This window comes from Marmota marmota, unplaced genomic scaffold (genome assembly GCF_001458135.2).
Source record: "Marmota marmota marmota unplaced genomic scaffold, marMar, whole genome shotgun sequence".
Lineage (NCBI taxonomy): Eukaryota > Metazoa > Chordata > Mammalia > Rodentia > Sciuridae > Marmota > Marmota marmota.
In genome coordinates this window covers 10,723,310-10,736,959 of record NW_025999905.1, presented here as the reverse complement: position 1 = coordinate 10,736,959, position 13,650 = coordinate 10,723,310, and the positions used below count along the sequence as shown (strand labels likewise).

Genomic DNA, 13,650 nt, shown 5'->3' with positions numbered 1-13,650 from the left:
GAAGTGATATGGTCAGGTTAGATGCCAGGGTTAAGAACAGAACCCAAGTCTCCTCTTTCCTGTCAATTATTTTACATTGCATTATATGGCTAATGTTAATGATTTTTATCACTAATGCTGCACCATTTTTCTCAGCAACTCATACTGGCAACATATATACTGAAACTGCTGCATGTCAGACACTTGGCAGGACACTTTCAAGTAGTAAGTTTATTGCCCTACAAGGTAAACATTTTCCACACTTGATATTTGAAAACTAAATTAAGCTCAAGGAAGTATTATAACTTATAGCTCTAAGCCAAGCTAGAATTCTCAGCCATCTCTATCTAATGCTAAATTATGAGATTCTTTTCACAATTGATACTTATACTAGGCTGTTATTACTTACAACGATAATCGTATATACAATCAACATCTCACTTATTGAACTGTAAAATTCAAATAATTTTGTTCACTGATTCTAATCTAACCATAATTTTTTAAAAAATTTAATTATAGATGGATGCAATACCTTCATTTTATTTATTTATATGGTGATGAGGATCAAACCCAGTGCCCTACACATGCGAGGCAAGTACTCTACTACCGAGCCACAGTCCCAGCCCATTAACCATAAATTTTGAATAAAAAAAAATTCTTAGAAACATTAATTTCTGTTATGTTTGATTTTAAAATGAAAAAGCATATACTATAAATTTGTTTTCTTTATCAAAAGAAAATTTTCTATCCTAAACCACTTAATTCTTCAGGAAATTTTATGGTATTTAATCAATTATAAAATGTATGATTACCTATAGTACCACTTTTAAAAAATATTACTAGTTCACCTATAAACATTATCCACTAGATCCATTCAGATTTTAGACACATTTTAAAGAAATAAGCATCTTAAAACTGATAAAATATGATATTTTAAATTAATTTTCAAAACTGAAATTATTAAATCTATCAAACACCATCATTCGAAAAGTAAATTATCTGGTAAAAAAATTAGACCTTATTTTTAAAAGGAGATGAAATTTCTAATATTTGGAGGATCAAATATTTGTTTGATTTTATTACCTTCTAAAATTTAGTGGGGTGGGTATTATAAGAAAAATCCAAACATATAAAGATAAAAAGTCCTTACAATTCCCAAATATTGCTTAGTTTATACTCTGTCCCAACACAATATTTTATCAAACTTACTGTCAAAGTAACAAAACTCAATGGACTGTTGATTTCTATTAAGAAGTAACACATAAAAGAAAATTTAGAATTTTTAAAAATCTAAAAATTAAACAAAAAACATAATTAAACATAATTAAAAACATAATTAAACAAAAAACTTTAGCATAAAGTTTAACATTCCTTCCAAAACACGACAAAATTATCTTAGTCTGTTCTCTCCCTCAATTTTTAGCCTATGGTCTTGTTAATCATGACCAACAGTCAATCACTGATATAAATCTTTTTAAAAAAATCTATAATCATTTATTTGTGAGAATAATACTGTGTAAATATGAATTTATCACTTCAAAAAATTGAAAATTGAGTGTTTGAAAATGTATTTTTAATTTACTATAGATTTTAAGTCATTGGCAAATTTCTGCTTTTATGCCCAACATGTAAAGATCTTGAAAGTCTTAACCTCATCCTAACAACAAATACAAAGGTGAACAAAGTAAAAGGAAAATGATTTTCTTATAACTATCAGAGAATTAAGGCTTCAGGATGAAATGACACCATAAAAATCTAGAGATAATGCACAATATGTAAATTCACAGCCTGTCTCACCATCCTGGGAGCAGAAGGCACTGGAGTCAGTATCTAATAGGAATACTTAAACAGCACAATTGATGAGTTGTTGGAGGTACAAACTGTTGGAAGCTGACAGTAGAGCAGTGTGTGGGTTAAAAATTTAAGGGTCCATCTCAGGGAGATCCTATAGTTTCATCGTCTTTTTTTCCCCCAGGGGCCCAACTAGGTTCTCTGAGTGAAGATTAGAGAAAAAAAAACAATTTTTAAAGTAAGGGTAGGATACAGGGGCAATAGCAGCGAGAAAAGAAGGTATTCTGAAATACGCCCATGGCAAAAGTAAAAATTTTGATACATATACAGAGCATTTTTTATAACAAAAGCTTTGGGATAGAGATGTAGGTCAGTAGTCTAGACACAACCACCTAACATGTAAGAACACTGGTTTCAATCTCCAGTAGGAAGGAAGGAAGGAAGGAAGGAAGGAAGGAAGGAAGGAAGGANNNNCTACAGGATTTTCTTTAGCCATCCGGAGTTCCTGCCTTCGTCCCAGTGCCGGTAAAGACCAAGGTGGAACAATTTCCAGTGTTGCTGAGAACAGGACGAAACTTCGGCTGAGAAATGGACGAGACTTCGGAGCTGTTGCTGTTTCTGCTACTACAGCTTAGGCTAGTTGCCTGCAGAACTTACCTGGACTGTGATTTAAGCTAGCTGCCTGCAGAACTTACCTGGACTGTGATTTACCTGGACTGTGAGTTAATCTATAGAGACACTGTTTTATCTGGACTGAGACAAACCGTAATCTACAACAAATTGTAACTCGGTCTTTGCAAATGGTGTCATTGCTTGTATAATTTTTCCAAGGGCTTCTTGCATGGAGCCATCAATTGGCTTGGTATTGTGGCATTTTGTATCCTCCCTTTCTGTTTGTAGCAGGTTATTTATGGTGTTTCTGTAAAAACCACTATGGTCGTTATTTAAATTAAACAAAAGGGGGAAATGTTAGAGTCTGTAAACAAGTCAAAATAACACCTGGCATTTTGCCAGGGGAATGTTAGAGTTCTTAAACAAGTCTGGATGGTGCCTGGCAAAATGCCAGAGGGAGTGGTTTGAGAAGTAACAAAAGTGAGCAATTAAGTGTGGAGATTCCTGATTGGTTGACTGATGTATCTAGTTTATGCTAATTAGATAAGCTGTGTGGAATGTATAAATACTGCTCCTGTCCTGCAATAAACGGCTTCCACTCCTGCTGTATCAATGTACACAAGTTGTTCGTCACCCCCCGGTTATTTTGCTGCAGCCAGACTGCGGCATCAGAGAACATGAAGCAGGATAAATATAATAAACTGAACATGTAGGCACATTGTTTTCAAACTACAGAAAAACCAAAGAAGCCAAAGAGGAGTAAGGACCTTTCATCTAGTAGCAAAATAAGAATTACAAAATAAGAGGTGTAAAAATAAGACTTATATTAGATTTTGTGTCAGAAATCAAGCAATTACAAAGAGAGTGCAGTCAAGTGTTGAAACCATTGTAAGAAAAAAACACAAATAAAACACATCTAGAAATCTGTATTTAGTAAAATTATCCTTCAAACATCAAATTTAAAAAAAAAAAAGACTTTTTCAAACAAAGGAAAACTGAGGGTAGACTTGCCTTGCAAAAATGTTAAGTTTTTCAAGAAGAAAGAAATGGATATAGGTCAAAAACTTTGATGTATATTAAAAAAGAAATGTATGAAGGCAAAATATTTTATATTTCACATTATTAACTGATGTAATAGAGAACATGGAGGTTAAATGGGTAATAAAGCAATATTATGAATAACCCTTTGTTCTTTAAAATCAGATAAAATGAATCATTCTTTTGAAAAATGTAAACTACTAAAATATACTCAGTAGAGGTAAATAATATGAATAGGTCTATATCTAATGAAAGAAACTGAATCAATAACTAATAACTTTCAAGAAAGACAGTAAAAATTTAAAGGATAAAGAGTATCAAAACTATCCCAGAACAATTTTTTGGGAATATTTTAGCTCATTCTATGAGGTTGGCATTATTATACTACCAAAATCAGATAGATATTATAGGAATAGATATCTTTCTATATGCATATTTCTCATGAATATAGATAAAAAACTTCAATAAAGTATTATCAACTCAAATATAACAATATGCAAAAATATTATGGAACAAAAGCAAATGCAATTTATTCCAGGCATATGAGGCTGGTTCAATGTCTGCAAATGGGTTCATGTAATCTATTGCATCAACCAATTGAAAAAAAAATCACATGGTTATATTTGTGTGTTGCGGGGGGGGGGGGGTGATGCTGGAGCCTGAACCCAGGGCCTTGTGCATGCAAGGCAAGCAAGCAATCTACCAACTGAGCTACATCCCCAGCCCACAAGGTCATATTGATACAAAAAAAGAACTTAACAAAATCCAATTCATGATACTCTCGGGAAACGAGAAATGAAGAAAACTCCCCATTTTGATAAGGAACATAAATACACAATCTACATCTAACCTCAAACTTATTTGATGAAGAAAAAAAAGATGCTGCTTGCTAAGACTGGTAACAAGGCAAGGCTGTCCCCTTCTTACCTCTTGTATTTGACATTATTCTGAATGTCCAAGTTAATGCAATGAAACATGAAAAATAAACGGAATGTATACAGAGTGAAAATAAAGAAATAAAACCATGTTTGTTCACAAATCACATGATCATTAATGTAGAAATATCTCAACATACCAACACCAGCAACAACACTGCTAAAACCAATTAACTATTTATGACAAGTTTGCAAGATACAATGTTTTTGTTTTTAGTGCCAGGGGTTGAAACATATATGCTAAGCACACAGAACTACACTCCCAGCAAAATATAAAGTTAATATTAAAAAGTTAACTGCCTCCCTATATCAGCAATGAACTATTGAAATTTGAAATTAAAACACAATAACATTAATAATAATACCAAAAAATAAAATAGTTAAGAACAAATCTAATAAATATATAGAATTAAAATGAAGAAAAAAAATAAAACTTTGAAGAAACCCAAGGAATTCTAAATAAAAAGATTATCTGCATTCATGGAAAGAACTCAATAAGTTCAGATGAAAATATTCCCTACTCGACATATAAATTCAATATAACCCCAGTCAAAAATACCAGTAAGTTATTTGGTAGCCGTAAACAAAAAGATTCTAATATGGAAAGGCAAAAGACAGATGAGTCAACTCACTAGCAAAGAAGAGCTCCAAGACAATACTAACTGACTGTAAAAACTACCTTACCTAGGCACAGTGGCAAATGCCTATAATTCCAACAGCTCTGGAGCCTGAGACAGGAGGATTGCGAGTTCAAAGCCAGCCTCAGCAAAGCAAAGTGCTAAGCAACTCAGTGAGACCCTGTCTCTAAATAAAAATACAAAATAGAGCTGGGGATGTGGCTCAGTGGTCGAGTGGCCCTGAGTTCAATCCTCAGTACCAAAACTATAAATAAATAAAAATAAAAAGAACTACCCTAGGGGCTGGGGTTGTGGCTCAGTGGTAGAGCACTCGCCTAGCATGTGCAGAGCGCTAGGTTCAATCCTCAGCACCACATAAAAATAAAATAAAGGTATCGTGTCCAAGTCCAACTACAACTAAAAGACAAAATATTAAAAAAAAAAACTGCCCTAAGGCTTCAGTGATCAAGACAGTGTGTTACTGGCAAATCAAAGACAAATGACCAATAGAACAAAATAGAGTCCAGAAATAATTCCACACAAATGCAGCCAAATATCCTTTGACAAAGTAGCTAAGCAATTCACTGGAAAATAGATGGGAGCCCTTTTGACAATAATTGCAGGTGACATTAGGCCTTCATATGCAAAGTGATGGATCTAAACAAAGACCTTATTTATTTTACTAAAATTAACTCAACATAGATCTAAATGTAAAGTACAAAACTGCAAAATTTTTATTATGTGCAAGTTGCACATAGCTTAATAAGACAGCATAGAAGAAAATTTAGGTGACCATGGGTTTGACAGTAAGTACGTGGATATAAAGTTAAAAGCAATATCTACAAATGATAATGCTGATACATTTAATTTCATTAAAATTAGAATCTTCTTTGTTGTGAACGACACCAATAACTGAATTAAGACAAATCACAGATTAGGGAAATTTGTAAAATGCTGAATCTGACAAGTATAGTAGTTTTATACAAGAAACTAAACATAGTCTTACCATAAGATCCAGCTAACATGCTCCTACATATTTACCCAATTGAGTTAAAAACATGTTCACAAAAAATTCTGCATATTTATATAAGCTTTATTCAGAGTTACCACAATTTGGAAGCAACCAAAATGTCCTTCAATAGGCAACTGTGTAAATGAATTGTGGTTCAGCCACACATGGAATATTATTCAGAGATAAATAAGCTTCAAGCCAGAAAAATACAAGGAAGAATCTTAAATGCATATTGCTAAGTAAAAAATAGTCGGTCTGAAAAGTCCACGTATGGTATGATTCTAACTTTATGATACGATTCTGACTACATAATATTCTGCAAAATGATAGAGACAATTAAAAGATTACTAGTTACCAGGGGTTGGGTATGGGGAGGGATAAACAGGTAAAGCACAAAGCATAGGGAATTTTTAAGATCGTGAAACTATTTTGCATTATACTCTAATGATGGTGTTTTAGTCAGCTTTTTTAATGCTATGACAAAAAGACTTGATGAGAACAATTTTAAAGGAAGGAAGAGTGCTGCGTCCGGCCAAGGGAGCCGAGTCCGGCGAGGGACGGCGAGGTTAAAAGACACACAGGACACCAAGGTTCTTCATCCAGGAGTCAATAATCTTTATTGCTAACACACCTTTTTTATACCCCAAGCAGCAGAAGTGGAAAACTACCCAAAAGCAGGAGGGAGGGGGGAGAAATTTAGTTTCAACATCTATTATTGTCAGGTACCGAAACCTCCCTTAACAATAAGTCCATCAGACCAGAAAAGGTCAAGGCATTCCCATGGGATACATATGTCTCAGACGGACAAGCAGGAACAGAAAAACCGCAAGTTCGCCATGGCCTTGTGAGCTGGCCACACTGGCATGCAGAACAAACTAGTGGAGGTAGGGCTCCAGGGGCCAGGGTGGACCTGCTGCCAACAGAAGAGTATTTGGCACTCAGTTTCAGAGGTCTCAGTCCATACTATGGGCTCCATAGCTCTAGGCCTTCAGTGAGGTAGAACGTCATGGCAAAAGAGTGTGGTGGAGGGAAGCAGCTAAGAACATGACAGTCAGAAAGCAGAGAGAAAGAGACTCCTTCTTTCACCACAGAGAAAATATAAACTCTAAAAGCATGCCCCCAATGATCCACCTCCCCCAGCCACACCCTGCCTGCCTACAGTTACTACCTAGTTAATCCCTATCAGGGTATTAATGCATTGATAATGTTAAGGCTCTCATAACCCAATCATTTCACCTCTAAACTTTCTTACATGTTTCACACATGAGCTTCGGGAGGGATACCTAACATCCAAACCATAAGGTGATATTTTGCATTATTAACCACTGAACTTTACAACAGAGTAAACCTTAATGTATGTAAACTGTGGACTGCATTAATAATAATCTGTTAATAGTGGTTCATACCCCCAATGTATTGATAGTAGAAGGGGGGGTGGTCAAACAAAGGAACTTTGTACTATCTGCTCTATCTTTCTATAAATCTAAAACTGTTGTAAAAAGTCAATTATTTCAAAAAGAAGTGAAGAAGAAATTAAAATTCAGTTTGGCCCTTGTAAGCACAGAGCATCAATTAGAGCTCCTCATATGGTAAAGAAATGCAACAAGCTGCTGCTACTTTTGGACACCACACTAGGATCTGAAATGCCAAGGAATATGCAAAATCAAAAACCTTTATTCCTATTTTGACATTAGCCTTGCAAGTTGCATATAACTTAAAAAAAATGTTTATCACTTTGTCCTCAGGTTACTTGTTTTATCATAAAAGGTGAAGGAACAGAAGATCTTAAAATGATCTTCCACAACAAAGAGGAATTTAGTTTTGACATAATGAAATTAAATGAAACTGAAATTCCTTAGTAACTACAACCTAAAATCAAGACTAAGCACTCTAGGAGTGGGGGAGAGAAGAATAGAAGTTTAGTGGATTAGACAAAGGGGAATGAAGGGAAGGGAAGGGAGATGGGAATAGGAAAGATGGTAGAATGAGTCAGATATAACTTTCCTATGTTCATAAATGAATACACCATAAATGAAACTCCACATCATGTACAACCACAAGAATGAGATCCTAATTAGGATAAAAGACTCCTTTAATGTATAATTTGTTGAAATACACTCTGATTTCATGTATATCTAAAAAAAATTTTTTTAAATAATAAAATAAAATAAAGAATAAGCATTTCCTAAATCCTAGGCATGGTCCTCAGTGCTCTACATGGATACACGAAGCTGAGTCCTCAAGTTAACTGTATCAATCAAGTGCAACCACTTGATTGATACAGTTAACTTTATGACCAGGGAAGCAAAGTCCAGAGATGCTACATTGCCGCAGTCTGGCTGGGCACAAAATAACCTAGCCACCACAAAGCCTTGTAGATTCAAACAGCAACTCTTTATTCCCGAACTCTCACAGGCACTCTACACGCATGTTCTGGGAAAAATACACTCCCTCCACCAGGCTCTGCGTACCAATTCTCCCAGAACCCCCCACCCCCACCCCCAGAACTCAACGGGAACTCAAGGAGCAGGCGCCTGAGGCAGCAGGATCCACCCTAAACCCAGAGCCACCCTAATCCAGCAGGATCCACCCTAAACCTGGAGCCACCCTAATCCCTGAGCAGGGTCACCTTTCAACCAAAAATGCCATGTGTCATTCCTATTTGGCTATGGCTCTCAGCACTACATCATCCAGGCTTGAGGACCCGAATTTCAAACTGGCACATGTGGATTCAAAGTCTTTGTTATGGTGCCACACTTCTCAGTTCTGGGAAAACTGGTATAAAAGTTACATGAGGAGGATATTTCAGTAGTGTTAAGCTAGATTCATTGCAACAATGTGGCTAATACTAAAACACGTGAAAATGCTCCAGTGTTTGTCAATCTGAGATAAGATTCTGAGCAAGTATTTTTGTAAGCGTAAGTGCTAAGTTACTGCGATCTTGGAAGAACTGTGTGCATGTACATGTGTCACTTGACCATGTGTTTGTATACTATGAAAAAGGCAAAGAGAGGAGAAAGAGAGGGGAAAGGGGGGGGGGAAGGAAGAGAAAAAGAGAGATCTTAAGGCTTTTAAAAAATTTCCTTGTGTTCACTTTGGATTATAATAACTTGAATAGGTCACCAAGGTACCACAACATAACTGCTGACTGCTATACCAAGGGGAGATTTATAAAGCTATATATCTCATCTCTGCCTCCTTTCCAATTTACTCAGTGTGGAAAATGCCATTGGCCTTCCAAAACCTTAACTTATGTTTGGACCCCTTCCATCTTAGAGTCTTATTCTAGTGTTGCTGACTATTAAAATGAATATTTCAGTAGGGCTGGAACAGTCTTATTAGTCCAAGCCAAGCTTTATATGACTTGTGCACTTTAAGAGGTTAATCTACCCAGCCAGCTTGCTTTGTTCAGAAGTATTAAATGGAAAGACTGTAACATTCAAAGGAAGGCAAAGTTCACTGGGTAAGCCCTCAATAGTATAATGGAGCATAAAACCTCCAGAAATTTTTACAATAATATTTTATGAAACATATGCGCACACTCATTGGAACAGAATCCACATTAAATGGTTTTGAAGGTCAGCTCAAAGTCACCACATATTCAGTATCTCTGAGAGAAACAACCACTATTTAAAAAGTGCCTGGATCCAGAAGCTTCCATTCCCTACTTTGAAGTTTATTATCTGTCCATCAGTGTGTTATATAAGGAGGGAAAAGTCACCTACTATAACAATAGTACTATTTTCAGCCAAAGTCTAAAGTTCAGTAAAATATTCCAAATTTCCCTATCAACACATACTTGTATTATGAACAAAAGGAATCACAGAGTGTAATTCTAGAAGGAAGTGCTACTTTAAGTGTGGGCAAAAAATATAAAAATTAAAATAGTTATGTTATTCTCTACTTCAAAATCAATTATATAAAGCTTTGATGTTCACTGTTGTAAAGGAATAAAAGACACTTAATTCCAACATTTAAAAGTAAAGTAAACTAAGAATCAGCATGATTAGAGCCAACTATTAGTACTATTCTGATGTTTCTAAAATGGGATTCTAAGGGCAACTATGGTTCTCTTAAGGGGAAGGAAGTAAAGGTCCACTTTACAAGACAAAGGTCAGATTTCTGCAGGCAAATGAGACTTCTATAAGTTGACTGTTCCTGAATTGTCACTGGGGGTGGAGGGACTAAAAGGTCAAGAGAGGTTCCAAATTGTGCTCACAGCTTAAGGGACACCCCTGGGGCCACCTTAATCAATTTAAGGTCATTAGGAATTTTCTTTCTCTGGTTCCAGTTTTCCTCTCTTAAATCTTATTAATATGCATAGGTAAATCAGTACTGATGTTGATTTAAAAGAAATTAAATGTGTTTAGTATTATATGCTGATCAAAAGATAGAATACACCCAACAACCTCTTTTAAGTCTAAGACTGAATTCAATGAAATCCAAGTAGAAAACAGAAGTGGTAATCTAGTTCCAACAGCAAAGAATGATTATATAATAACTGTTCTGGTATTTTGCAATGTGATCTATGACACTCCTATGGAGTTGATTTATTTATTTTTTATTTTTTGTTGTACTGGTGATGAAACCCAGGGCCTCACACATACTAGGCAAGTGTTCTATCACTGAACTACATCTTCAGCCCCATAGATTCAATGTAATATAAGACAGCATCTCACAAATGTTATTACCTTCAACAGTTTCCCCAATTACCACCTGCCTCATTATGGTAAAATTTAATAGTTTACCTTTTAATAATGACTTATGAATCACTGAAATACTACAAATGATTTAGTAAAAGTACTGTTTGACAATATTCCAATGCTCTTCTATTGAGCACAAATACATATCTAAATTTTCTCACAACAGAATTGGCAATAACCCAAATGTATTAAATTTCTAAGACTTGGAAGAGTTCTGCCTATTTGTAATTAATGAAGGATATCTCTAAGTATTTTAGGTAGATAGCGTGTAGAAAACATCTGTATTTAATTATTTCATACTTTTCTTAAACAAGACAATGGGAATTGAATTAGGAATATTTTGAAACCCCTATAGAGATATTAAAGTATTAACGGCTGTTCAAGAACTTTATTGCTACAATGCTTGAAAATGTTTAGTTTTACAGATCAACAGCCTGACACTTCATAAATATCAGATTTTCAATATAAAAGGAAGAAACTTGAAATACCGGACAAATACAGAAAATATATTACTCGAAAGAGCCAAGGATTTTCACTATTACTATATATCAAATAAACAGGCACAGAAAAGGTCTTGCACATTTGCGAAGATTTCAGTAAGAGTGTGTAACATATATCCTGATCAGAATTTCTCTTGAATTTTGCTGTGAACTGAGAATTTCAATGAGAATAAATTAACAGCTTGCTATTCATTCTTCGGAGAAGAAAAACTATAACCTGTTCTCATGGAAACAGAGACAAAGTATGTGTTTTTAGTACTTATCCCTAACTTTTGAAAAAGATCAGATTTTCTTTCTGGATGCTTACTGGTCCCAAATGCCACTTCTTTTCAAAGACAGTGTCAGCTCTGCAGTCAGTTTTCAATCTCCCAGTGGTAAGAATATATTCAAAGGCTGTGTGCTCAGCAGAACAGAAGTCTTTCTCTGTGAATGTAACTGTATCACTCATCAGTAACCTGCCATAAGGGGACTCAGTATTTTCTTTCCTTTTAGTGATTCTTTGGGCTCTTGCATGCCAGTGACTCCCTGAGACCTGGGGCAATATTCACAAAATCTTTGCCCCTAGCTCTTCCACAAGATACTGGTGCAACTAAATGTAAAGGTTGTAGATCAAAGTCCCCACATTCTAAGTCACATGTCCTTTAGGAATCAATTTTCATAAACTATATTCCATGTTTTTGAAATACATAGAGGCTACTCTTTACTTTTTTCCTTTTATCCCAGAGAAGTTTATTTATGAGAAAGGCAATATGATTTGTTGATAATAGTGAGAAATACTGATACAATATGTAAAACACAGTCATTCATGAGTCTGTGCAGGCTTCCATAGAAGTATTTTACTACACCTCTCAACTCAGAAACACTAAATCCTTTAGGCTACAAAAATAAAAAGGCACAGATTGCTTTGTGACATATATGACATGTAAACATTCTTTCCCAGTATCTGGAACAATATGAGCTACATTGTGGGTAATACATTTTTATTCATGATTGATTTTATTTTTTAGATCTTCATTATGCTATAGGTAAATTATATGACAGAAAATAGCTTCAATATATGTTTTTACAATCCACATCCTCTTTAATTACTCAAAACTTCTTGGAGAATGAATATAAATATTTGAAATCATTATTACTCTATAGATTTTATATACAGAAATCTATACTTTTTAAAGTAGTCCTGAATAAAATACAACAGATTAAACTATTCTTTATGAAAACTTTTCAGATAAATTATGGATATAAATTTTTTTTAAATGACAACTGCCCTATCTAAAAACTGTATTTGGCAAACATCATAAGATTTAGAACAGAATGTATACAAATGCTACTTTTCTGTATATCTAAATAACGTTTAAATATACTTTTTATAGTGTATATCTAAATAATGTTTAAATATACTTTTTATAGTGATAAGAGCACATAACACATTAAGTATACACATCTCAGAAAGCTCAGAAAGGAGAAGAAGATGGGAAAACAAACATAGCCCTTAGAGCTACTTAGAATTTTACTAAATTCTAAATACAAGCTTTATTATGCCAGTTCCCCTAAATAAATTTTAATATAACTATATGAGATAATTAGGTCCAAATTCTTGTTCTCAGTTCTTCAATCTGTGAGACATTAGGCAAGTCTCAGGAAGGTATCCTTGGCCTTACCTGTTTTCACCACATAAGCAGTTAAAGTTAAAAAAATACTTTTTCAGGCAAAATAAAATTTTTATACCCATTTTTGTAGAAAATCATTGAGGCTCAGGAGAAAAATAGTGGAGGCAATTAAAGGGCTTCACTAATGGAAAATAGTTAAATTTTCTGAGGGATCAAATTTCTATTTTCTATTACTCTATTCTTCATTGTGAATACAAAAATATTTGGCTAACAATCAAATATGATTGTCTTTTAAATTTAAAAAAAGTTGTTGTGATTATATAGTGAATCAAGTGATGGATAAATAGGTAGGGAAGTATGTGTCTGTGTGTGTGATTCTGTGTGTGGGACTGTTTGTGTTTGCATGTGTACCCAACCATGTTGGGATGTTTGTGTGTGCTGGGTGCAGGGGAAGGGAGATATTTAATACCTATAGTTCAAACTCTTTGATTTTCCTCTATAAGCGACCAAATAAAACAATTGGTAAGTTATGGAAGAGCAAGTGGGTTTGTGTTAAGCCAACTTACCAGTTTTTCGAAGGGGAAAATCGTCCTTGGTATCTTGTGCTCCTGGTAATGTGTATTTGTAGGATGGAGATGTTCCACTTAGGGGCGGAGAGCTTTGATCCAATGATGTGTGGTGGGCAGCCCTGCAAAAGAAGGTTCACCATTGACACTGGAGTTTTTACTGCATGTTGGTCAGCAATAATCAGTTGCACATGCTGTACACGCGCCTCAGCTGTGTTTATGTTCCTTTTTCCTAGTGTATACAAACCACAGCTTCATGTAACCACGTTCACTATAGAATTATGTTA

The 13,650-nt window shown here is 34.8% G+C and overlaps 1 protein-coding gene across 29 annotated transcripts in view; it reads right to left on the bottom strand.

Moving 5' to 3' along the window:
- Positions 1-13,650, bottom strand: part of Hdac9 (histone deacetylase 9) — an 863,294-nt gene that overhangs the window by 379,170 nt on the left and 470,474 nt on the right. For all 29 annotated transcript variants that reach the window (XM_048799672.1, XM_048799670.1, XM_048799674.1 and 26 more), the window contains one exon: positions 13,364-13,485. In XM_048799672.1, coding sequence (XP_048655629.1) covers positions 13,364-13,485 — 122 coding nt within the window. The remainder of the gene's footprint in view (positions 1-13,363; positions 13,486-13,650) is intronic.